At 46.9% G+C, this 26,794-nt stretch overlaps 1 protein-coding gene across 1 annotated transcript; it reads right to left on the minus strand.

Annotated features, from left to right (window-relative positions):
- Window positions 1-3,502: 3,502 nt before the first annotated feature.
- On the minus strand, window positions 3,503-19,401 carry LOC149451992 (guanylate-binding protein 7-like). The gene is made up of 8 exons (XM_089689944.1): window positions 19,231-19,401; window positions 16,155-16,342; window positions 14,153-14,401; window positions 11,344-11,624; window positions 9,707-9,919; window positions 7,013-7,115; window positions 6,439-6,632; window positions 3,503-5,330 (listed from the first exon to the last, which is right to left on the minus strand). Exons 2-8 carry the CDS (start codon window positions 16,318-16,320, stop codon window positions 5,115-5,117), a joined length of 1,422 nt encoding a protein of 473 aa, XP_089546070.1. The 5' UTR covers window positions 16,321-16,342; window positions 19,231-19,401; the 3' UTR covers window positions 3,503-5,114.
- Between the last annotated feature and the right edge of the window lie 7,393 nt (window positions 19,402-26,794).

The raw sequence follows: 26,794 nt of genomic DNA on the forward strand, positions 1-26,794 counted from the left end.
TTGCCATAGGTCTCAAGTAGGCAACCTGAGGGTCTGAATGCTGAGACCTGGGTTCTGCTAAAGCTGACTGAGGGACCATCTACTGAAGATCTGGTCTGGTATAACAGAGGAAGGTGTCCATCTATTCTTGTGAGTACAGACACCTCTAAGGGATCTTAGAGACTTTGGCCTACTAAAGCCCCTCTGGTGCTTGGGAGTCAGCTGTAGGTCTAGCTAAAGGGGACACTGGCTGGCATTCCAAATAACATTGTTCGTTTAATCTCCTACCTAAAAGGACTTTGCTCTAGTTTGCTCCTACTATTATTGTTGCCTTTTTGCTGAAGTCTACTGTTTGCTTCAAGCATGGCATAACTTATCTAAGAGAATACTCAAGTCCTCAAGTGTATCCCCCTCATTCCACTCATCTCCCTCAGCTCTATCCAAGTTCTCCAAAAATAAAAACAAAAAAACTCCCCAATACTCTCAGAATGGTCATTGAAGAAAAGTGTGAGTAGGCCTATGTGCCTGGCTGTGGGGCAAAGCTGGACAGTATTTTTGCAGCTCCTATAGAGGTAGCATTACAATAACATTTTGGAAACAGTTTTTATTTAATTTGCAGACACCATATACAAGGTATGTCCAGAATATAATGAGAATTAATTTCCTATGCTGAAGAAGGGCTCTGTGAAGAGAGAAGCTGTCCAAGGTCACTTGGGGTGGGGTACCTGGTATACATTAGAACACTGATCAGTTGCATTCCCTTGTCAGAGTTGAGTGATTCTTTTTTGTGACATACTGTTCAAGTGCCTCATATTAAGAACAATGCAAACAAGTTTGGAACAGCGGTGCAGTATAAGGTTTTGCATGAAATTGGGTAACAGCGCATCAGAAACTTTGGAAATGGTGAAGAAAGCTTATGGGGAAGCCATGCTATCATCTGCACAAGTGTACCGATGGCACAAGGCCTTCAAGGAAGTACAAGGTGTTGAAGACGAACAATTATCAGGATGCCCCTTATCAAAAACAGAACAGAATGTGGATGCAGTGAGGTCTGTTCTCAACCATGACTGATGGCTCACTATCAAAATGATTGCAGAGGAAATGGGAATTACCAAGTCAATTGTTTATGAAATCGTGGCTCAGGATTTGAACTTGAGAAAAGTGTGTGCAGAATGTCTTCCAAAGAACGTCACCTGATCAGATGGAACACCACCAACACGTTTGCCAAGACCTGTTGACCCATTTTAAAGAGAGCCTGATTTTTTGAGTTGAGTGGTCACGGGATATGAATCCTGTTTGTTTGGGTACAATCCTAAGAAGAAGAAACCAAGTTCAGAATGGCACACACCAAGGTCACCTGACCCCAAGAAAGCTTGAATAAGCAAATCAAAAGTCAATCAATGGTCATTGTTTTTTTTTTGTTTGTTTTTAATTCAAGTGGGATTGTCCATAAGGAATGTGTACCTACTGGTCAAACTGTGAATCAAAGATTTTACTTGGAGGTTCTTTTTTGTGTGCATCCTGAGATTGTCTCAACTTGGACCCTTCATCACGACAATGCACAGAGTCACAGTGCATTGGCTGTCAGAGAGTTTTTGGCTGAAAAACACATCATGCTTCCCCATCCACCCTACAGCCCTGACTTGACTCCTGGCAACTTTTTCATATTCCCAAAGATGAAGAATGGTTGGTTTGAAAGGACACAATTTTGGTAGTGTGGATAATATCCAAAGAGCCACTACGCAGTCTCTGAATGCCATCCCACTTGAAGACTTCCAGTGATGTGATGAGGAATGGAAAAATTGCTGGCAGCATTGTGCACACTCACAAGGTGCGGACTGTGAAGGAGACAATGTTCAATTGTAAAATTTTTCAATAAAATAATTTTTTTAAAATCTCATTCTCATTACTTTCTGGACACACCTCATATGTATCATCTACTCCTGATGTTCTTTGATGCACTTCTTTCTGTGCATTCAGAGAAGAACCCTTGTTCTATGTGTGAAAGCAGTGGTCTATCTGCAGAGTCTGATACACCACCTGCTAAGTCATTCCTATAGCTTTGCAATCAGTACAGCTTACGCTCTCCACTGAATGGAAACGCTACATCTGACTTATTTGGGGAAAACTCCCATAGATAACAACTAATCCTGCCCCCCGCTCTTCATAAAGGTTGTACTATACCTTTTATAAATGAAACTCGATCTATGAAACGGCCATGCGCTGTGTCTGCTAGCCACACCTGATGTGTTTTATCACCTGGACTTCATCAGAGGCCATGATTGTATGTAACTGTTCACAGACTGACTACAAGATCATCTGATTGTCATACATTCTTTATTCACTTAGACATTGCAGAATGTGATCAGAAGACTAGAACACAAAATACGGATATACAGGAAACTTGAGGCACTGCAACTATATTTGTGATATGTAACTTTTTATAATACATATGCTATATTGTGTATATTGTATGTACTACATACAGTATACAGAAAGACGGAATTACAGTAGTAGTACAGAAAGACAGTAGTAATAATAGTAGTTGTAGTGGTAGTAATAATAGTAGTAGTAGTAGTAGTAGTAGTAGTAGTACTTGCAGTGTGAACTTTGGGGGTAGAGAAAATAGCCAATTGCATAATTCTGGTATGGCAGCCTTGAAAATGAATATAAAATAACCAGATTTTTTGTAACCATGTGATGGCCAACATACTGTATATCATTGCAGGTCAGATAACAGTTTCATCTGGCGGCAGATTTTGTGCCAAGTACTATTAGGTACAAGAGGTAGTGGTAGGGGAAAGCTGAACATGGATATTCACATTATCAAAATTCAAAGTCAGCTGTCTTTTGCCCTGCGTGTTGTAACCAGTTGAACAATAAAGACTTTGGATTCCTAAGAATTTTTTATTTGGAGTTCTCTTTGACCTACTAAACACATTATAAGTTGACCCCTACTAATCTTATTTAGTAATGAATACTAACTGAGAATTCAGTAAGCTGAGGTCAAACCACTGCAAGATGAATTTTTGAATTCTGATTGGTTGCTAGGAAGCCAGTGGCAGCTGGCGTCCTAACAACCAGTGATATATTACAGCCTTTACCCTTTCATCTTTCAGCCAGGGATTCCTGGCCAGTAGCTAATTGTAAACAAAAAGGCAGGGATGGTGGCTTACATCACTGACCAAATATGGCCATATTGGGTTATTTCCATGGCCATATTTGGTTATAGCTTTGGTCATATTGTTTTATAGCCACGGCCATATTTGGTTATAGCCACAGCCATATTTGGTTATCGTCATGGTTATATGTGGTCAATGACTTCAGCCACCATCTCTGCCTTTTTGTTTACAAACATACCTGTGAACCCAGGGATCTTTCATTCACATTTAGGAGTGCGACGGGAGAGCATCAGTTTAGCATTTTTATTTTAACAGGTTGGTGGAGTCATTCATTGTGATTGATGAGGACCTACAACACTGGGTGATGGGATTGATGAACTATATACACCATTGGACTTTAAAAAAAAAATCTATTTAAACTGTGGGACTTTTAAAAAAAAAAAAAGTACTTGCAGCACCCTCCTAGATTGGTGCTAGGTTAGGTAAGTTTAGTTCTGGGCTCACAATAATCAGTATAGCTGTGTGTTATTGCTATGGTCTGTTCTGTATTTCACTGGCTGCAAGGTTGGCTGCCTCCCCCTGTTTGTATGGAAATGTTTTGGCAAATAGAGGCTGGGAGAGTCAAATCTGCAGCTGCATGTTTATGTAGCCCTGGCCAATCTCTATGAAGAGGTGCCCAGATGGTGGTTGGGAGTGTGTAAAAATATTCTGAAACTGGGAACAGAGGTGTCTTGTCCTAGGATGAAGAGATCACAGCATGGGGATGAAGGGGGGGGGGGGTTCTGCACCCCCTGGACAAGCCTGCTATGTGTCTGCTGTTTATCGAAGTCCCAGCTAGGCTAGCTGGGGATGATATTATACTTCAAGTTGCTGGAGCTGACTGAGGGCTTTTTTTCTGGGGATCTGGTCTGGTATCACGGGAAAAGTGTCTGGAAGATATTGGAAGGAGGAAACCAACTAGCCAAAGACATTGGTGAGTACAGGCTGGTGCGAGAGATCCTTGAGGCTGTGCGCTGCTGCTGTCCCTCTTTTCCTAGTGTCCATTGGGGCCTCCTTATTTTGAAAGAGTAAATGGGGCTTCCAGATTTCAATAAGGCCACCATCCACAGACCTCACATCCACTGGTCAAGGAATGTGGCAAAGAGGCCCCTGTTTAGGGCATTTGGCCTAGTATGGTTCATGAGAAGAGGCACCCAATTGTAACTGACCCTTTCCTAGCCTGGAAAGCTACACTTAGAGGACCTAGGCCAGTCCCCAAGCAGGAGGCTTGGCATGGTGCCAGGGCAACCTTTAAGTGTGATTGAGCCTACTCAGCAGCAGTTCAGCAATTAAAAAAAGGAAAAAACAGGTTTCAGGAGGTGGCAGTAGCTTCAGATCCCTTTTCAGAGGGCAGTACACATCTGTTTGAAAGAACCCTAAGACTTGAACAGATTATATTCCTGCACAGAACTCCACTTGATGGCTGCAAATTATAAGTATGAAGCACCTAAGTACAATTTTTCAGGTTCATCGGCATACAGCGATTCAATAACTACCATTCAGAGTGTGCTGAAAATATTACTGTGGAGGAAAATGGGTTTAAGGCTGACAGTGGATCCAGAGGATTGCTGATCCCTTTCTGGCCCTACTGTCAGACTCTGAACCCCACATGGCACATAACATCTTCTTGGACTGCTGAAGGTCCTGTAGGTCAATTCTGTAGATCAAGGTGTCTCACCCAGGGTTCCCCAAGATGTTGCTAGGAATTCCTTGAGCAATGAGAACTTTCTTCCTCTCAGATAAGTTCCCCCTAACAACATTAATCTTTTTAGCTATCTGTAAGGAGTTCAATTATTCCTAGTGACCACACGTATGAGGAGCATTCTTCCCACTGGCCATCACACTAATGTGTCATGAGTTGTAGACATAGTCATATTTAGCAGGAGTTCCCTGGGACTGGAAAGTAATTTCAAGGGTTCCTCTGTGTTGGAAAGGGTAAGAATGGCTGCTGTAGATTATTGGTTAGTGAAAGATTCAGATACTTCTCAATAATATTATCTTAACCAAAATCAGAAGAACAGCAAGTGAAATGCATAAAATATCTATGGCATGTTCCTGGAAAAATGTTGCTACACGTTCTAGTACTACAGGGTCTTTCAATTCCAACTTCTCTCTGGACAGAAAGCCAATCTGCTCATCGTAGGTTGCGGCATAAGTGGTAAAGCCACCCGACATGCACATGTTCCGCTCCTGAATAAAAACATAAACCATATAGAGTACATGGAGCAATCTGTCAGACATCCAGCATAGTACATTTTACAAAAGAATATATTTATAAAGCTGAACACCAGGAAAACAAAAAATATATAGTTATAATATTTATTTGTAAATGGTTTTACCTGAAAAATATTTAATTATTCTAACACCCCTCAGACATAACAGTCTGATCTGGACCTTCTTACTGTCTAAACTGCAATTAAGTAATATGAGCTGGTCTAGCACTCACCCCAGCCTGTCATTGGACAGTGATGAATGATGACATCATTATTCTGCTCTCCTCTAAAGATGCTTCCAGTGTCTATGAGGGACTGATTGGCTTACAGACCTAGTTATCAAAGTTTCAAAGTGGAACTAAACCCATAAACATATCTCCACTTTCCAGTGATGCTGCAGTTGCATCCCGTGCTTGTTGCTGTCATCTTCTCCTCAGCTACTTCTGGGTGCCATGTTTCTAGCCTCTTTACTGACCGTCGGTGGAATGATGTGTTCCCACACATGCTTGAGTCATTGATTCTGGCACGACCAGCATATACTGGGAATGCATGCTGAGATGCGTGTTTGCAGCTCAGGTTTCATTCAATAGAAAAAGCTAGAAGGAATTTATTATTTTGGATGGGTGTCATTTTTGCTTAGGTTGACCAGTATATGACTATTGACATAAAGCAGCGAAAAAAAAGCAGTAGGGTCCCATTTTGTTGGGGAACACACAGATTTTTTTAACAAAAGTTGTGAGGTAACCCCCAAAATCCATTCTGATACCTTATTCGAGGCTGGAAACCTGGATATGAAAACATGTGCCCCCCCACACAAAGCATACTAGGCCTTATGCCCTCAACATAGCAAGGGCCGCTTGGATAGGAACTTGTCCCCATGTTGATAGGGCAAAATCCTGTTCCTCACACCCCTTGCCCAGTGGATGTGGGGTTCTGCGGTGGGATTTTTTTAAAAATCTGGAAGCCCCTTTTAGAGTAAGAGGATCCCCAGATGCTGTCCCCAGCAATATGAATGAGAAAGAGCTATACAGTACCAGTACTAGTAAAACTAGTATTTTCGAGTCAAACTTAGGTCCAGTACTTACCCTGGACTTGCTCTGGATTACACGGTCCAGTCTTTCCTGCCGTTTGCTGTTGTCAGTCTTTTTCTTTTTCAGCAGTGCAGTGAGGTGCATCCAAACGCTTCTTTTCTTACTTTCCACAATCACTCCATTATTTGCCAGTTTGCGTTCTTTTAGTTTGTTCTCTCTTTTCCTAAGTTGTGTGCTCCGATCGTCTTCTGTTAGGTGAAAGGAATCAAAAACAGTCACTAGAATTTGATGTATTAAGCTAGACCCAAGCACCCACTCTACAGGTAACTTTAAAAAAATATATGGATTCTTGACCATACTACACAGTGCATCATTATTTATTGTTGTATAAGCATTGGGAATCAATATTTTTTAAAAGGTTTCCATATCTCTGTAACATATGTTACTTAGCTGTAAGACAACCTTCCTTTGAATAGATAGTTGGCCAGGGACATTGGCCACTGATGGTAAAAAGAGGCTTAAAAATGGTTGAAGCCAATATCAAGACATGATTGGACAAAGGCAAGTTTTTTACTATATTATTTTTGTTACTTTATTTCACAGTGTATCATTTTTCATGATAATTTACCTTCTTGTTTCAACTGTGGCTCAGCCAGGGCCTGGGTGGTCCTAAAAATGGAAATTCTGACAGCTTCTTTGGACTGTATAAATTCCATAAGAACAGACTCTGCCTGTAAGATGTTGGAAAAGATCGATAACCAATAATTACAAATCCATCATTCATTTAGCCAAGCTCTTTATGCCTTTGTGGGAAGAAGAGTCTGTTTATTCTGATCCACCAGAACAGTTGAAATTATATACAGTAAGTGCTTCATTGATGATGTGGTGATATGATGGCAAGGAGATCTGAGATGCTTGGAAGTCTATTTGATTAGTTTGAATCAGAATGATAGAAATATCAGCTTTTCTTAGGAATGTGATCCTGTTGGACTTCATTTCTTGGAATTAGAGATTTGTTTTAAAGAGGTAAGATTGTCAACACAAATTTCTATAAAATGGTGGATCGCAATGAATATATCCCTTTCGACAGCTGCCACTATTCACCCTGGTTGATAAAAAGTCCTAAACCAAGCTGCTCTCATAGACCAATGTTTTATTAATAAAGGTCTTCGGTCTTATATTACATATTTGGCCTTCCTAATATGGATCGTCTGAACAATCTTTATTGAGGCAGGATGCATTTTGACAATTATAGCCTAGCATGCTGTCACATAATGTTTGCACTTTTTTTCACTAAAATGTCTTCTGCTATTGTGTATTAGTTTGTAATTTTTTTTGTATAGAATTTTTGCCACATAATGTTTATATTTCCTTTTCCTATTAAGTGCACAAAAATGGCCACCGCTATTTTTAATAGTTTTTAATATCTTTTTGCCTACAATTTTTGCCACTTAATGTGGATATACCCTTTCCCTACTAAGTACATTGGTTGGTGTACACAAAAACGACCACTGCTATTGTATTAGTTTTTTGTTTGCATATCAATTATCATTGTCTATAGTAAACATTTGTCAGTAGCTTCCTATCCCTGAAGAAGTCACATGACTCATGGCGTAACGTGTAGGATGGAAGATTGTGACATCTTTTCTGGTGTGTGCGGGAGTCGCCACCCGTGTTCACCCTGCTTTTCCTTTAAATGCTTGAACTAGGTTCTGTGAACCTTTTATCTATGTGAGGGACATTTTTTATACATTTTATGGTAATAAAGCCTTAATACACTATGAGGAGTTCCTTATTCCTTATCTCTTGAGTACCTATCTATTGGACTGGGGATGTACAGGATTGTTCCTGAGTTTGCCTGGAGAGACCTGTGAAAGCCGAGGATACAGTAGGATTAATGATGAGCCCCTGCAGACCTATATTTTCTATGGGTTAGCTATTGAGACCGTGCAAATTGGGTGTGTGCATTCCCCTCACTCAGATCTCAGATTACACTCAGCTCTCTCTGTACTGTGCAATGTGTGACATCAGATCCCCACCCCATGCCTTCTGGATCTGAGAAATAGCCTTATATGTGTGTTTAGATGGCTGAAGAGAAGACTGCAGAAAACAGGTACAACGTGTGTAAGAGGATTTGTTTCATCTCTGTGTATCACCTGAGGCCGGTCACTTCACTGGATACATGTAATTGTTTACAACCACTTTAAACTTTCTGTACTTTTACCTTCAATTTTCTGTCTGCATTCGGAGCTGAGCGCCTGTTCCTGCTCGCTTGTCAAACTCAGCAATGCAAGTGAGTCTCTACAGCTGCTCTATTTCCATTGCCTCAAATAGGCTCCCAGCTCCATGGTGCCTGGTATACATAAAAACACACAGTTCTTGCACACAGCGGGCCTTGGCACCCATGAGAATGAGCCCTAATGAAAACTGGCTAGGAAGCCTTACAAAAAAGACATTAGCGGGTGGCTGAGTCCTTAATGCTCCCGCCATTTGAAGTGAATCCCACAATATTTCTCAGATAATCCTAGTTTTAAAATCACTACTTTTGAAATAATTAAAGGTCAGCAGTGGAGCCACTAATGACAAGTATGGCGGGCTGAGATTTGATAGGAGCCACACATAACCCTTTGTCTAACTTTTGGAGACATGAGCATGTTATAAACATGGATTTTTTTCTTTTCGTTTACGAATATGGGTTTAAATGTAAATAGTGCCAAGTGAAGTTCTTTTTATTGCAACCCCCCCCCCCAAAAAAAAAAAAAAACTTTTAGGTTTGTGACACCAACAGGGCTGCTGTTAGAAACCATGGAGCCCCATACAGCCAACCTGACAGAGCCCCCCCCCCTCAAAAAAATAAGCAAACAATAAAAAACACAGTTTACTATGCTTCAGTTATGAATGAACATGGTGAGTGATCGGTACCAATCAGTCATTGTGTTTATTCAGAAAAGAAAGGTGCTGATAAATGTGACATATTGTGCCCTTGCAGATGCTGGTAAGAAGGAAAAGAGGGAATTTGGCAGCACTGCGGGGTTGGGGGGGAGTGATACTGGGGGGCAATTACTGGAACTGATCCCCTGTATGGCTCCCGTTGCAGCAGTTGATAGCCAGCAAGAGGGAGAGGAGAAGAAGGCAGCTTTCATCTGCTTCAGAGAAAGCCAGACAAGGGATCGGTTACAGCAATTGCCCCCCCCCCCATGCCAATCACCTCCCCTGCCCACATCTGATTCACCCAGCTGCCTGGGCCCCCTTGCTGGCCTGGGCCCCATACAGGAGGACTGGTGGTACCCCCATATCCACGGCCATGGACACCAATACCCACCTCTACACCTTTTCTTGGTTCACTGTTGTATTTCTCCTCTATCATCGCCATTTCCTCCTGAAACTTCTGGTACCCGCCTGGTTTGGAGTACAAGTCTTGTTGCAAGGCTTGCTCAAGGCTTTTAGAATACTTTTTGATGAGATGATCACAGTAATTCAGAGATGTCACTTCATTCATTTTAGAAAATTCTTTCTTTCTCTCCTCTATATTCCGCTGTTTGGGTGTAAAATGGTGAGAGATGAGGATGGTGGGTGATATGAGTTTCAAAATTCAGGAAACATCTACTGCCAGTCAAATAAATGGATCTCTTGCTGTTCACCAGTACCATTTACACAGCCATTGTGTCCGGCTACCACAAGGAACCAAAGAGAACATCATTTAACTTGATTTTATATAAAGTATACAGCATCTAAAACAAAAACTTTTTTTTTCTTTGGACAGTTCTCACTGGAACAATTGTTCCTATTGGAGGATGTTCCTTCCTGTACAGCTGAAAATGTTGAACTCCCCTTCACTTTCTGTGCTAAAGACAATGGTCACCTGGAAAAATAGGTCAAGCTAAAGGATAAATTCATTTTGTGTGTGTCAACTCCTAAGGGGATAGTGCTACACTAACATAGACATTCATTCATTCAACAGTGTTCTGTGAATGGAAAAACTACAAGTACCAACAGCCTTTGCTGCTGTCAGCCTGTAGTTCTCAATGAACTACCATGGGGCTTTTGAGCACTCTGGTAGATCATTGTTTCTACCTGTTAGTGTGAAGCTGCCTGCCCATATGATGTATGGGCAGACGGCTTACTCTGACAGTCTGTAGGAGTCCTGCATGGCACGCGTGATCAGCAGATCTTTCCAGGCTCCTACAAAGAAAAATGTGCATTTATTTTTATTTTTTTTGTGAACTTATCCTTTAATCTCTCCACCATGATCCAGACAGCAATGCAAATCTGTAAGAGCTACAATAGTTATCTACACTATTCAAAACAAAAAGCAATTTTGGCTTTAGATTTTAGAAATATTTTGTGATATTTGGGGGGGGGGGATCACCAGCTAGCCATGTTGGTAATAGCAGCAGTCTTTATTTTCCAAAAGTTAAATGAAAACAGTTTACTTCAGCATGGAGAAAACAGTCCACATTTCTGGTACACAAAATAAGACTCACCACCATCACAAGCTTCTCCCACTACAGGGATTTTAAAGTTCTCTGGATCTAGAAACATTGAAAAAGCTAAAGCACCCTGTAACAAGACTGCATCATACAAACATGTCCTGCTCCACTCAACATCTCACAAGCACCTGCTGGTCCTTCAGGAACACACTCCCTGTAGTCTGGGTTAGAGGCTCTCTCGCACCCAAAACTCTCTGAGCCTCTGAATTCTGGGTCTCATACCAGGACCTGACAATCCTATGAAGACTGTAAGTCCGTTTTCCCCTTTTGTCAGATCAGCTTGAAACCCCTCACTCTGCATGGGTGAGAATCCCTGTGTACACCCAACTGCTTATTGTTGTCCACCTTAAAGAGACTACAACCCAAATAATGGGGACATACAGCATGTTCCCCATCCAAGACCTATCCCTAGCATCCTGGACAATAGAATATATACAGTATAACAGCCATAAATGAAAGGCATACTCACCATAAACTGTGCATGGAAATTAAGTTCAAGATCATTGAAGGACTTGTCTGTAAACATCTGAAGAGCTTCTTCCTCAAATTTAGCGCTCAGCTCTATAAACTCCTCCAGTGTCTCAGTGGGGAATTGTCCTCTCTCTCTCATCATCTTCTCATAGTGCTCAGTTGCCTCCCGGACAGCTGCCCTGTTCTTCATCTCTGATATACTCATCACAGCATCCTCCATACACATAGCAGTGGAAGAAGTGATGGCTTCTGTGTACTTATACACTAGCTGCCCCAGTACTATACATAGGAAATATATAAAAGAGAATATGTGTGAGTTTACTTGAGTAAAATCTCAACCAATATTATATAAAAACACCCCTCTTTAGTGGCTTAGCTCTCCCATGCATACTGCACACGTCTTAAAAAAGATCTTTAAGGCATGGCCTAACATTATACTGTATTAGAATATAGTTCCATTAAAGTGGACCTTCACTTAAAACTGAAAGCTTCTCTTATCCTTACTCCACCTTTACTGTATTTTTTTTTCTGAAAGTTACCTGCGCCTACATCCGCAATTCTTACCTTGCCTTAGAATTATGCAAGCTTGGCCTTCCCCCTGTCCGCCCACAGCCTCCTGGGATATGCCACAAGTCCTAGGAGGCTGTGGTTTCCAGTCTGGGGGGAGCCGGCCATGAGACATCAGGAAGTAAAACCCAGACCCCATATTGAAGCTGGGGCTGGATCCACAGTGCAGTTAAGGATCATTTTCAGTGAAGGCAGCACTAAACTCCATGGGCTGTTAACTGTTGTTTAAAAGTCAGCAGCTACAATATTTAAGTTGCTGACTTTTCATTTTTTTCAAAACAGTACCTAAGTTCCTCTATAAACACATAGTTCATGCACAGTATCCTCGTTTCCTATCATAAACAATGTGCAGCATTGTTCAAAGGTTAAAAAAGTAAAAGCCTCTCTTCCTCCATCCTTCTTTTTTTTCATGCCTTCCTTCCTTTCCTTCCTCTCCCTCAACCTCTCCCTCCCTTCTCCACCTCTCATTCCTTTCGATCTTTTCTCTATTCCAATCCTTCTCCATTTCTCCTTTCTACACTACATCTCTCACTCCCTTACCCTCCTTTCCCTCTCTCCCCCTCTATTCCACTCCTTCTCCATCTCTCCCCCTAACTCTCACTCCTTCTTCATCTCTCCACCTCTCTCTTCTCCATCTCTATCTTCTCCATCTATCTTCTTGTCCCTTCCTCCCTCTCCATCTTTTATTCTTTTGCTCCTTCTCAATCTCTCCCTCACTCCTTCCCAGGGGCGGACTGACCATTTAGAAACTCAGGCACTGCCCGAGGGCCCGGGGTCAGTAGGGGGCCCCATGAGATGCCCGTTACCTTTTTCATAAGCTTTTTTGAGTTTGGGCAATTACACAGGGGCCCCATGATCCCCTATTGCCCGGGGGCCCCATGAGTTGTCAGTCCGCCCCTGCTCGTTCCTGATCTCTCTCCCTCTCCCTCACTCCCTCTCCATCTCTTTCCCTCTCCTTCACTCCTTCTCCATCTCTTCCCATCTCCCTCACTCCTCCATCTCTCAACCTCTCTCTTCTCCATCTCTCCTCCTCTCCCTCCCTTCTTCTCCATCTCTTCTTCTATCACTTCTTCTCAATCTTTCCCCCTCTCCCTCACTCCTTTTCCATCTCTTCCCCTCTCCCTCACTCCTTCTCCATCTCTCCTACTCTCCCTATCTTCTTCTTTCATTCCTTCTCCATATCTCCCTCATTCCTCCATCACTCTGTCTCTCTTTTCTCCATCTCTCCCCTCTCCCTCATTCCTTCTCCATCTCTAATCCCTTCCCTTCCTCCTTCTCCATCTCTAATCCCCTCCCTTCCTCCATCTCCACCTCTTTTTATTTCACTCCTTTTTACTCTCTCTCTCTCTCTCTCTCTCACTCCTTCTCAATCTCTCTCCCTCATTCCATTATTCTCCTTTCTCCTTCGGGCCCTTCCTCCCACACCCCCTTGTTGTTTCCACTTCCTCTCCTGTTCTTCCTCTCTCTGTGTGTTTACATTCATCACCTTCCTTCCTTCTACTTCTCTACTTTTTCTTATCTGTCTCCCATCTCTCCTCCTCTCCCTTCCTCCCTCCCCATCTTTTCTTTTACCACTCCTTCTCAGTCTCTCCCTTACTCCTTCCTGATCTCTCCCCCTCTCCCTTACTCCTTCTCCATGTCTTCCCCTCTTCCTCACTCCTCCATCTCTTCACCTCTCTCTTCTTCATTTCTTATGCTCTCCCACACACCTTCTCTATCTCTTCCCTTCTCCCTCATTCCTCTCCATTTCTCCTCCCCTACTTCTCCATCTCTTCTTATTGCACTCCTTTTCAATATCTCTCTCACTCCTTCCCAATCTCTCCCCCGATCCATTCTTCTCCTCTTTCCTTCAGGCCCTTCTTCCCACACCCCTTCACTTTTTCCTCTTCCTCTCCTGTTCTCTCTCTCTATGTGTGTACATCCATCTCCTTCCTTCCCTCTACTTCTCTCATTTTTCTTATCTGCCTATTTGTTTCATTTCCTTCCTCCTATCCCCTCTGCTTCTGACAAGTCTTCTCCCCCTTCCCTCACCCATTCTTTCTTTCTCCTTCCCTCTTGTTCCTTCTTCTCCATCTCCATTGCCCTCTCACTCATCCTTTATCTCTCTTTAAGTTTTTCCTTCTATTCCTCCCCCTTTCCCCTCATCTTGTCTCCCTGTTCCTTCTCTTCTTCTTGCTTTCTCTCTCTCTTTTTCATCTTTTCTTCCTCTTCTTCTACTCTCTTATGGCAGATACACTTACTTTCTCCAGACACGAGTATGATGTCATCCACATGTTTAACTTCAGCATTTTTATAAATGTATTCACAGAATTTCTGACACTGAGCCATGAAGCTAGGGGTGAGCTCTTCCTCATCCATCTTCTGAAGAACGTTTTTATCTCCTGATGGAAGGTCAAACGCAAAACATTTGCGGGTGTTGAAATACATCCGAATGGCGTCTCTGCTCCGATTGCGCTCTTGTATCTTTGAGTTCTCCTCTGTACCCTCCACTTGAAAGAACAGAACAATGCAAAATCAGAAACACAACAAAAATATTGGTCATAAGAAGAAAAAACATCATAAAATAGAGATTTTTCTTCACTTCCTGTCCTGGTAGCACAATAGAAAATGAGAAGATGTCTCCCCAAAACGAATGAAGTTCCCATCTTGGAGAGTTGTCATAGGAACATGTATCCCATTGGAGGATTTTCTTTAACTTCTAACCCTTATCTACTCTTTCCAAAAAAATAAGTGTTTTTAACTACACTTAAAATATGTATTAGCTTTCAGCCAGCCAAGTCAAGTCAAGCCTGCACTGGAAACTGACGGTTGACGAATATCTTAAATTCACAGTTAAAAACAAATCAAATTCTAACTGAAACCTGATGACATAACCCAGGGGTGGGCAAACTTTTTGACTTGAGGGCCGCAATGGGTTCATATATTGGACCCGGGGGCCGGACCAAGAGTAGATGAATGATGTGTATGTGTCATCCATAGTAAGTATAGTAATATTCCCCCATAGTAAGCATAGTAATTAATCCCCCATATAGTAATTCATCCCCCGTAGTAATTCATCCCCCATATAGTAATTCATCCCCCATAGTAATTCATCCCCCAGAGTAATTCATCCCCCATATAGTAATTCATCCCCCATATAGTAATTCATCCCCCATAGTAATTCATCCCCCATATAGTAATTCATCCCCCATATAGTAATTCATCCCCCATAGTAATTCATCCCCCATATAGTAATTCATCCCCCATAGTAATTCATCCCCCATATAGTAATTCATCCCCCATAGTAATTCATCCCCCATAGTAATTCATCCCCCATAGAGTAATTCATCCCCCATATAGTAATTCATCCCCCATATAGTAATTCATCCCCCATAGTAATTCATCCCCCATAGTAATTCATCCCCCATATAGTAATTCATCCCCCATAGTATTTCATCCCCCATATAGTAATTCATCCCCCATAGTAATTCATTCCCCATAGTAATTCATCCCCCATAGTAATTCATCCCCCATAGAGTAATTCATCCCCCATATAGTAATTCATCCCCCATAGTAATTCATCCCCCATATAGTAATTCATCCCCCATATAGTAATTCATCCCCCATATAGTAATTCATCCCCCATAGTAATTCATCCCCCATATAGTAATTCATCCCTCCTATAGTAATTCACCCCCCCCTATAGTAATTCATCCCCCATATAGTAATTAATCCCCCATATAGTAATTCATCCCCCATAGTAATTCATCTCCCCCATATAGTAATTCATCCCCCATAGTAATTCATCCCCCCTATAGTAATTCATCCCCCCTATAGTAATTCATTCCCCATATTAAGTCCCCAAGTCCCCCCTGTGTCAATTCACTTACCTTTGCTCCGCGCGTTCCTCTCGCCGTGTTCCGATGTAGCATGAAAATCTGTCTCCTATGAGGATCTGTCCCCCTCGACGTATCTGCGCATGTGCTAGTTTCAGGCATTAGCAGCCGATCGGCGATCTCCGGCACATGCGCAGATACGTCGGGGGGGACAGATCCTCATAGGAGACAGATTTTCATTGGCGGACTGTGAGAGGAGCCTAGCGGGAGCCTAGCTCCGCGGGCCGGATTAAAAGGTCCGCCGGGCCCATTGCTGACATAACCATTTATCAAAACAAAGGCATTTTGAGAAATTAATGTATGTCACAATTTATTTTATCAAACCCATTGACACCCAACCTGCAACAGTAGCTGAATTATTACTCACGTTCCTCAAGTAGCAGAGCGTTTTCCAGGTACTCATCCTCTGTGATCTCCTTTCCATTCAACTCCAGCATCAAGGTGAAATCTCTCACCACCCAGATGAATGCGGGAAAGTGTCTGGAGAACTGCCCCTCGTTATTCTCATTATCATTAGATTTTACCTTAATCATTTCAGCCAGCTCCCCCACAAAACTAATTTTGAGTTAAGGATGTACAAGTCATGTCTTTGTCTTTGAAGGTCCTGTACGTTAAACCTGGCACAACTCTGGCAGTTCAGACAGAATGTCAAACGATCAGTGTATGAATCTACTAAACAGTTTCAATGAATGCTTGTAAGAGGGTGTTAGAACAGTTCCAAGTTCTGCCATCAGGTGGAATCCTGAGAAGTGTGGAAATAGAGGGGAATCTGAGTGGAGAATTAGAGTGGAGAGGAGGCAGTTGTGGATCTAGCTCCCTTGGAACTATAGTAGGTGGAGCTCTTTTGGTAGACATGTAGCCCCTGAAGTAAGAGGTGCAGTGATAAGCAATGCAGTGCACAAATGCAGTGCATAAATTGATAATCAGCCAATCACATGGCAGCAACTTGCATTTAGGCATCTAGATGTGGTGAAGATGACTTGCTGAAGTTCAATCTGAGCATCAAAATGGGGAAGAAAGGGGATTTAAATGACTATGAATGTGGTTTTTGGTGCCAGACGGGCTGGTCTGAGTATTTCAAAAACTGCTGATCTACTGGGATTTTCACACACAACCATATCCAGAATATCCAGAGAATATCCAGTGAGCGGCAGTTGTGTGGACAAAAAATATTTATTTATTTCAGGTACTTATATTGCGCCATCAATTTACAAAGCACTTTACATATATATATATATTGTACAATCACATCAGTCCCTAACCCTCAAGGGGTGTACAATCTAAGGTTCCTAACTTACATTCATACATACACACACTAGAGCTAATTTAGAAAGGAGCCAATTCACCTACCAGCATGTCTTTGGAGTGTGGGGGGAGACCAGAGTACCCAGCGGAAACCCACACAGGCTCAGGGAGAACATGCAAACTCCAGGCAGGAGGTGCCGTGGCTGGGATTCGAACCAAGATCCTAATACTGCCAGGCGGAAGTGCTAGCCATTTAGCCACTGTGCTGCCCTGTGATGCCTTGTTGATATCAGAGGTCAGAAGAGAATGAGCAGACTGGTTGCTGCGACATTCAGAGGATAGGGTCAGAATTTGGTGTAAACTACAAGAAAGCATGGATCCATCCTGCCTTGTATCAACAGTGCAGGTTGGTGGTGGTGGTGTCATGGTGTGGAGGATCCATCCTGCCTTGTATCAACAGTTCAGGCTGGTGGTGGTGGTGTCATGGTGTGATGGATCCATCCTGCCTTGTATCAATGGTTCAGGCTGGTGGTGGTGTCATGGTGTGGGGGATCCATCCTGCCTTGTATCAACAGTTCAGGCTGGTGGTGTCATGGTGTGGGGGATCCATCCTGCCTTGTATCAATGGTTCAGGCTGGTGGTGGTGTCATGGTGTGGGGGATCCATCCTGCCTTGTATCAACAGTTCAGGCTGGTGGTGGTGGTGTCATGGTGTGGGGGATCCATCCTGCCTTGTATCAATGGTTCAGGCTGGTGGTGGTGGTGTCATGGTGTGGGGGATCCATCCTGCCTTGTATCAATGGTTCAGGCTGGTGGTGTCATGGTGTGGGGGCTCCATCCTGCCTTGTATCAATGGTTCAGGCTGGTGGTGTCATGGTGTGGGGGCTCCATCCTGCCTTGTATCAATGGTTCAGGCTGGTGGTGGTGTCATGGTGTGGGGGATCCATCCTGCCTTGTATCAACAGTTCAGGCTGGTGTTGGTGGTGTCATGGTGTGGGGGATCCATCCTGCCTTGTATCAGTGGTTCAGGCTGGTGGTGGTGTCATGGTGTGGGGGATCCATCCTGCCTTGTATCAATGGTTCAGGCTGGTGGTGGTGTCATGGTGTGGGGGAAATTTACTTGGCAATAACAAGGTGGAGCTAATAAAGTGGCCGGTGAGTGTATATTGCTGTCTCAGGAAGAGGAGATCCATGCTAACAAAAATATGGGCAGGAGGCCTGTTAGCACCATACAAAGAGGCTACATTGTACCTATATCTTCTTGGCACCTCCTGCATGGTGACCACACATTCCTTTTATTTTTTTGGATCATCGAAGTGGAGGTGACGCAGAGCAGAAGTTGGATGGTGACGCAGGGAGTTACTATGCTTACTATATTCATTATGAAATTGTGTCAGTGGTCTTTTTTGTTGTTTGGGTGACATAAATAAACTTTACATTTGTAACCATCATCTTAAAAAAATATAACTGTTTTTTTTTTTATTTTAAGTTTATATATTTTTAACTGGCATTTCCATTTTCCTTTTACCTAGTGTATAAAATGTTTAATCTATGAGTAAATATTTAATACGGGCTACATCCATGACACTGGACAATGCTGCAATTCTTTTTACATTTGGGTTCCTCGCTGACAGCTGAAACATTAAAGAATGTTTTCACTACTAAAATACCACATGACTTAATAATAGAACTCAGGCCGTATTTTATTAGCAGAGATACCGCTTAGTAAATTGTCCGTGTTCGAAGTTGACGGTCAAACTTTCCTTAGATTCGAATGTTTGACCATGAACTGAACAGCGGGGTGTTTGGCCCATCACTATTTTTAGAGTCATGAGCACTGGGAACAGGGGACCTAAGGAACCAAAGGCTCCTTTGGGGGTGGGTGCTATGCGGGGACGGACTGACAACTCATGGGGGCCCCCGGGCAATAGGGGATCATGGGGCTCCTGTGTCCTCGCCCACACTCAAATCACACCCAAAAAAGCCTATGAAAGGTACCAGGGACATCTCTTGGGGCCCCCTACTGACCCCGAGCCCTCGGGCAGTGCCCGAGTTCCCCAATGGTCAGTCCGCCCCTGGTGCTATGAAACATTCTGAACTTAACTAAGAGAGTAGCCAGCAGCACAAGGGACATTTTGCTTTGAATATAAGTGCTGTCTCTTGTGATGACTTTAAAGGGCACTGGAATGTGAAGGATACCGGAGCTTCTCAACTGCATCTTGATCAATGGTTCCTCGGCTGTTGTAGACCAGGACGCTGCTCAGCAAGACCGACAGGCAAAAAATTTTCAGGTCATTTTTCTTGTCTCCCTGTAAAACAACCGTGTCCAAGTTACTCAGATTTACTGCTCAAGTGTTGAGGCTGTTAAATTAGAGTTTTCTTAACTAGTTGCCGACCGCAGATAGCCGAATGACGGCTAAACTGCGGCCAGCCAGTTCTGAGTGGACGTCATATGACGTCCCCCCAGAACGCGCTCTCCTGCGCTCCCCAGGGGGCACGCACCCGGCGATCTCTGTGATCGCTGTGTCCTACGGACACAGCTGATCACGTGATGTGGTAAAAGGCCAATCATACCAGCCTTTTACCACGTGATCAGGGGTGTCCAATGACACGTTGATCACAGGGAAATGCAAGTGCCGGTTCTCGGCTGCACTTTCCTCACGCTGTCAGATCGTGAGGAAAGTACTGCCGAGAACCGGCAGTTGTCAGAGCGGGGATCGGCACCGATCATCAGGGCACTGATGATCAGTGCCCTGATGATCGGTGCCCAGCAATGCCACCCGCAAGTTCCGCCCACCTGTGCCCAGCAGTGCGCCCACTAGCTCCGGCCACCTGTGCCCAGCAGATCACCCACCTGTGCCCAGCAGTGCACCCACCTGTGCCCAGCAGTGCACCCACCTGTGCCACTCTGCAGTGTCACACACCTGTGCCCAGAAGTGCCACCTACCTGTGCCCAGCAGTGCCACCCACCTGTGCCCACCCACCTGTGCCCATTAGTGCCACCCACCTGTGCAGCCCAGCAGTGCTGCCAGTCAGTGCCACCAGTCAGTGCCCAGGGGTTGTGCCAGTCAGTGCCGCCAGTCAGTGCCCAGCAGTGATGCCAGTCAGTGCCGTCTATCAGTACCCATCATCAGTGTCACCTATCAGTGCCGCCTATCAGTGCTGCATATTAGTGCCGCCTATCCGTGACACCTCATTAGTGCTGTCTATCAGTGCCGCCTATCCGTTCCACCTCATTAGTACTGCCTATCAGTGCCCTTTAGTGCTGCCTATCAGTGCCCACCAGTGCCGCCTATCAGTGCCCATCAGTGCTGCCTCATCAACGCACATCAGTGAAGGAGAAAAAATACCTGTTTGAAAAATTTTATAATAGAAACAAAGAAACTTTTTTTTTTTTTTCAAATATTTTGCATTTTTTAATTTATAGCGCAAAAAGTAAAGTGCCCAGTGGCGATTAAATACCACCAAAAGAAAGCTCTATTTGTGAGAAAAAAATGATCAAAATTTCATATGGGTACAATGTTGCATGACCGCGCAATTGTCAATCAAAGTGCGGCAGCGCTGAAAGCTGAAAATTGGCCTGGTAAATAAGGGGGTATAAGTGCCTGGTAGGCAAGGGGTTAATAAGAAGGCTTTGGGAAGTGGACCTGAAAGCAGCAATACTGCTTCTCTACAAAGGAACTCGGAGTTCTTCTCAATCTTTGGGACTAGAGATGAGCGAAGTATTCAAAAATTCGATTCGACTGATTCGGCGAATTCGTGGACAATATTCGATTCGAGTCGAATATATTCGCTGTGAATTTAACATAAAAAAGGGTGTTTCTAGGCTTCAGAGAGACTTAATATTAGTGCAGAACACTGTACCTTTAATTTAAATGCCCTTGGAGTCTGCTGGGGAAGAGAAATAATACTGTCAGTCAGTATGACATGCAGATGAGTGCCGTGGATCTTAGAATCACCGCACATTTCACTCATTTGGCCAGTCACGGGGCCAAAACCAGTGTTTGGAGCCACAGTGTGGCGGTGGAGGCAGCAGCAATGGGAGGCCATACAGCAACCTATGACAAAATGGAAACCAGCAGGAGTGTGAGGAGACCTCAAAGTGGCACATGGCAGAGTGGGAGCAATGGGAGGCGGTACAGGGACCCAGGTCACACTGTGGGCTCAGCAGCAGCGTGACCAGGCGGTACGGGGGCCCATGGCCGATTTGGGGCCTGGCGGCACCTATGGGAGGCCTGTAATCTGCCAGCAACCTATGTCAAAATGGAAAAGCACAGGAGTGTGAGGAGACCTCAAAGTGGCACATGGCAGAGTGGAAGCAATGGGAGGCCGTACAGGGACCCAGGTCACACTGTGGGCCCAGCAGCAGCGTGACCAGGCGGTACGGGGGCCCATGGCCAATTTGGGGCCTGGTGGCACCTATGGAAGGCCTGTAATCTGCCAGCAACCTATGTCAAAATGGAAAACCGCAGGAGTGTGAGGAGACCTCAAAGTGGCACATGGCAGAGTGGGAGCAATGGGAGGCCGTACAGGGACCCAGGTCACACTGTGGGCTCAGCAGCAGCGTGACCAGGCGGTACGGGGGCCCATGGCCGATTTGGGGCCTGGCGGCACCTATGGGAGGCCTGTAATCTGCCAGCAACCTATGTCAAAATGGAAAACCGCAGGAGTGTGAGGAGACCTCAAAGTGGCACATGGCAGAGTGGAAGCAATGGGAGGCCGTACAGGGACCCAGGTCACACTGTGGGACCAGCAGCAGCGTGACCAGGCGGTACGGGGGCCCATGGCCGATTTGGGGCCTGGCGGCACCTATGGAAGGCCTGTAATCTGCCAGCAACCTATGTCAAAATGGAAAACCACAGGAGTGTGAGGAGACCTCAAAGTGGCACATGGCAGAGTGGAAGCAATGGGAGGCCGTACAGGGACCCAGGTCACACTGTGGGACCAGCAGCAGCGTGACCAGGCGGTACGGGGGCCCATGGCCGATTTGGGGCCTGGCGGCACCTATGGAAGGCCTGTAATCTGCCAGCAACCTATGTCAAAATGGAAAACCGCAGGAGTGTGAGGAGACCTCAAAGTGGCACATGGCAGAGTGGGAGCAATGGGAGGCCGTACAGGGACCCAGGTCACACTGTGGGCTCAGCAGCAGCGTGACCAGGTGGTACGGGGGCCCATGGCCGATTTGGGGCCTGGCGGCACCTATGGGAGGCCTGTAATCTGCCAGCAACCTATGTCAAAATGGAAAACCGCAGGAGTGTGAGGAGACCTCAAAGTGGCACATGGCAGAGTGGAAGCAATGGGAGGCCGTACAGGGACCCAGGTCACACTGTGGGCTCAGCAGCAGCGTGACCAGGCGGTACGGGGGCCCATGGCCGATTTGGGGCCTGGCGGCACCTATGGGAGGCCTGTAATCTGCCAGCAACCTATGTCAAAATGGAAAAGCACAGGAGTGTGAGGAGACCTCAAAGTGGCACATGGCAGAGTGGAAGCAATGGGAGGCCGTACAGGGACCCAGGTCACACTGTGGGCCCAGCAGCAGCGTGACCAGGCGGTACGGGGGCCCATGGCCAATTTGGGGCCTGGTGGCACCTATGGAAGGCCTGTAATCTGCCAGCAACCTATGTCAAAATGGAAAACCGCAGGAGTGTGAGGAGACCTCAAAGTGGCACATGGCAGAATGGGAGCAATGGGAGGCCGTACAGGGACCCAGGTCACACTGTGGGCTCAGCAGCAGCGTGACCAGGCGGTACGGGGGCCCATGGCCGATTTGGGGCCTGGCGGCACCTATGGGAGGCCTGTAATCTGCCAGCAACCTATGTCAAAATGGAAAACCGCAGGAGTGTGAGGAGACCTCAAAGTGGCACATGGCAGAGTGGAAGCAATGGGAGGCCGTACAGGGACCCAGGTCACACTGTGGGACCAGCAGCAGCGTGACCAGGCGGTACGGGGGCCCATGGCCGATTTGGGGCCTGGCGGCACCTATGGAAGGCCTGTAATCTGCCAGCAACCTATGTCAAAATGGAAAACCACAGGAGTGTGAGGAGACCTCAAAGTGGCACATGGCAGAGTGGAAGCAATGGGAGGCCGTACAGGGACCCAGGTCACACTGTGGGACCAGCAGCAGCGTGACCAGGCGGTACGGGGGCCCATGGCCGATTTGGGGCCTGGCGGCACCTATGGAAGGCCTGTAATCTGCCAGCAACCTATGTCAAAATGGAAAACCGCAGGAGTGTGAGGAGACCTCAAAGTGGCACATGGCAGAGTGGGAGCAATGGGAGGCCGTACAGGGACCCAGGTCACACTGTGGGCTCAGCAGCAGCGTGACCAGGTGGTACGGGGGCCCATGGCCGATTTGGGGCCTGGCGGCACCTATGGGAGGCCTGTAATCTGCCAGCAACCTATGTCAAAATGGAAAACCGCAGGAGTGTGAGGAGACCTCAAAGTGGCACATGGCAGAGTGGAAGCAATGGGAGGCCGTACAGGGACCCAGGTCACACTGTGGGACCAGCAGCAGCGTGACCAGGCGGTACGGGGGCCCATGGCCGATTTGGGGCCTGGCGGCACCTATGGAAGGCCTGTAATCTGCCAGCAACCTATGTCAAAATGGAAAACCAAAGGAGTGTGAGGAGACCTCAAAGTGGCACATGGCAGAGTGGAAGCAATGGGAGGCCGTACAGGGACCCAGGTCACACTGTGGGCTCAGCAGCAGCGTGACCAGGCGGTACGGGGGACCATGGCCGATTTGGGGCCTGGCGGCACCTATGGAAGGCCTGTAATCTGCCAGCAACCTATGTCAAAATGGAAAACCGCAGGAGTTTGAGGAGACCTCAAAGTGGCACATGGCAGAGTGGAAGCAATGGGAGGCCGTACAGGGACCCAGGTCACACTGTGGGCTCAGCAGCAGCGTGACCAGGCGGTACGGGGGCCCATGGCCGATTTGGGGCCTGGCGGCACCTATGGAAGGCCTGTAATCTGCCAGCAACCTATGTCAAAATGGAAAACTGCAGGAGTGTGAGGAGACCTCAAAGTGGCACATGGCAGAGTGGAAGCAATGGGAGGCCGTACAGGGACCCAGGTCACACTGTGGGCTCAGCAGCAGCGTGACCAGGCGGTACGGGGGCCCATGGCCGATTTGGGGCCTGGCGGCACCTATGGGAGGCCTGTAATCTGCCAGCAACCTATGTCAAAATGGAAAACCACAGGAGTGTGAGGAGACCTCAAAGTGGCACATGGCAGAGTGGAAGCAATGGGAGGACACATGGCAGAGTGGAAGCAATGGGAGGCCGTACAGGGACCCAGGTCACACTGTGGGCTCAGCAGCAGCGTGACCAGGCGGTACGGGGGCCCATGGCCGATATGGGGCCTGGCGGCACCTATGGAAGGCCTGTAATCTGCCAGCAACCTATGACAAAATGGAAAACCGCAGGAGTGTGAGGAGATTTCAAAGTGGCACATGGCAGAGTGGAAGCAATGGGAGGCCGTACAGGGACCCAGGTCACACTGTGGGCTCAGCAGCAGCGTGACCAGGCGGTACGGGGGCCCATGGCCGATATGGGGCCTCGCGGCACCTATGGAAGGCCGCTAATCTGCCAGCAACCTATGACAACATGGAAAACCGCAGGAGTGTGAGGAGATTTCAAAGTGGCACATGGCAGAGTGGAAGCAATGGGAGGCCGTACAGGGACCCAGGTCACACTGTGAGCTCAGCAGCAGCGTGACCAGGTGGTACGGGGGCCCATGGCCGATATGGGGCCTGGCGGCACCTATGGAAGGCCTGTAATCTGCCAGCAACCTATGACAAAATGGACAACCGCAGGAGTGTGAGGAGATTTCAAAGTGGCACATGGCAGAGTGGAAGCAATGGGAGGCCGTACAGGGACCCAGGTCACACTGTGGGACCAGCAGCAGCGTGACCAGACGGTACGGGGGCCCATGGCCGATTTTGGGCCTGGCGCACCTATGGAAGGCCTGTAATCTGCCAGCAACCTATGTCAAAATGGAAAAGCACAGGAGTGTGAGGAGATTTCAAAGTGGCACATGGCAGAGTGGAAGCAATGGGAGGCCGTACAGGGACCCAGGTCACACTGTGGGCTCAGCAGCAGCGTGACCAGGCGGTACGGGGGCCCATGGCCGATATGGGGCCTGGCGGCACCTATGGAAGGCCTGTAATCTGCCAGCAACCTATGACAAAATGGACAACCGCAGGAGTGTGAGGAGATTTCAAAGTGGCACATGGCAGAGTGGAAGCAATGGGAGGCCGTACAGGGACCCAGGTCACACTGTGGGCCCAGCAGCAGCGTGACCAGGCGGTACGGGGGCCCATGGCCGATTTGGGGCCTGGCGGCACCTATGGGAGGCCCGTAATCTGCCAGCACCCTATGACAAAATGGAACCCTGGGCTGGGGCAGGCAGAACCGCCGTATCTTTATCACGTTTTTCCCAGGCCACCGAATGGCGACGCTGCATATGCTGACGCAACGCTGTAGTCCCAACATGGGCCCCCTGGCCACGCTTGACTTTCTGGCCACATAGTCGACATTAGGCTACGTTTACTTCCTCGGGCGGCTTGACGAAAACTTGCCACACCGCCGAGTAGGAAACTTTGCACCCGCTACTCCTCACTGGCTGACTGCTACTTCCTCAGTGCACACCGGCACCACTACTGGCTGTGGTGGTAGGCTGCAGTGGAGCTGCTGCTCTACTCCGTGGCCGTTTGCCTCCACTGACACTGCTGCGACCCTGCTGCCTCCTGGCAGCAGCAATGGGAGGCCGTACAGGGACCCAGGTCACACTGTGGGCCCAGCAGCAGCGTGACCAGGCGGTACGGGGGCCCATGGCCGATTTGGGGCCTAGCGGCACCTATGGGAGGCCTGTAATCTGCCAGCAACCTATGTCAAAATGGAAAACCACAGGAGTGTGAGGAGATTTCAAAGTGGCACATGGCAGAGTGGAAGCAATGGGAGGCCGTACAGGGACCCAGGTCACACTGTGGGCTCAGCAGCAGCGTGACCAGGCGGTACGGGGGCCCATGGCCGATTTGGGGCCTAGCGGCACCTATGGGAGGCCTGTAATCTGCCAGCAACCTATGTCAAAATGGAAAACCACAGGAGTGTGAGGAGACCTCAAAGTGACACATGGCAGAGTGGAAGCAATGGGAGGCCGTACAGGGACCCAGGTCACACTGTGGGCTCAGCAGCAGCGTGACCAGGCGGTACGGGGGCCCATGGCCGATTTGGGGCCTGGCGGCACCTATGGAAGGCCTGTAATCTGCCAGCAACCTATGACAAAATGTACAACCACAGGAGTGTGAGGAGACCTCAAAGTGACACATGGCAGAGTGGAAGCAATGGGAGGCCGTACAGGGACCCAGGTCACACTGTGGGACCAGCAGCAGCGTGACCAGGCGGTACGGGGGCCCATGGCCGATATGGGGCCTGGCGGCACCTATGGAAGGCCGCTAATCTGCCAGCAACCTATGACAACATGGAAAACCGCAGGAGTGTGAGGAGACCTCAAAGTGGCACATGGCAGAGTGGGAGCAATGGGAGGCGGTACAGGGACCCAGGTCACACTGTGGGCTCAGCAGCAGCGTGACCAGGTGGTACGGGGGCCCATGGCCGATATGGGGCCTGGCGGCACCTATGGAAGGCCTGTAATCTGCCAGCAACCTATGACAAAATGGACAACCGCAGGAGTGTGAGGAGATTTCAAAGTGGCACATGGCAGAGTGGAAGCAATGGGAGGCCGTACAGGGACCCAGGTC

Source organism: Staurois parvus, unplaced genomic scaffold (genome assembly GCF_062004578.1).
Source record: "Staurois parvus isolate SC_StPar_1 unplaced genomic scaffold, SC_StPar_1.0 ptg000503l, whole genome shotgun sequence".
Classification (NCBI taxonomy): domain Eukaryota; kingdom Metazoa; phylum Chordata; class Amphibia; order Anura; family Ranidae; genus Staurois; species Staurois parvus.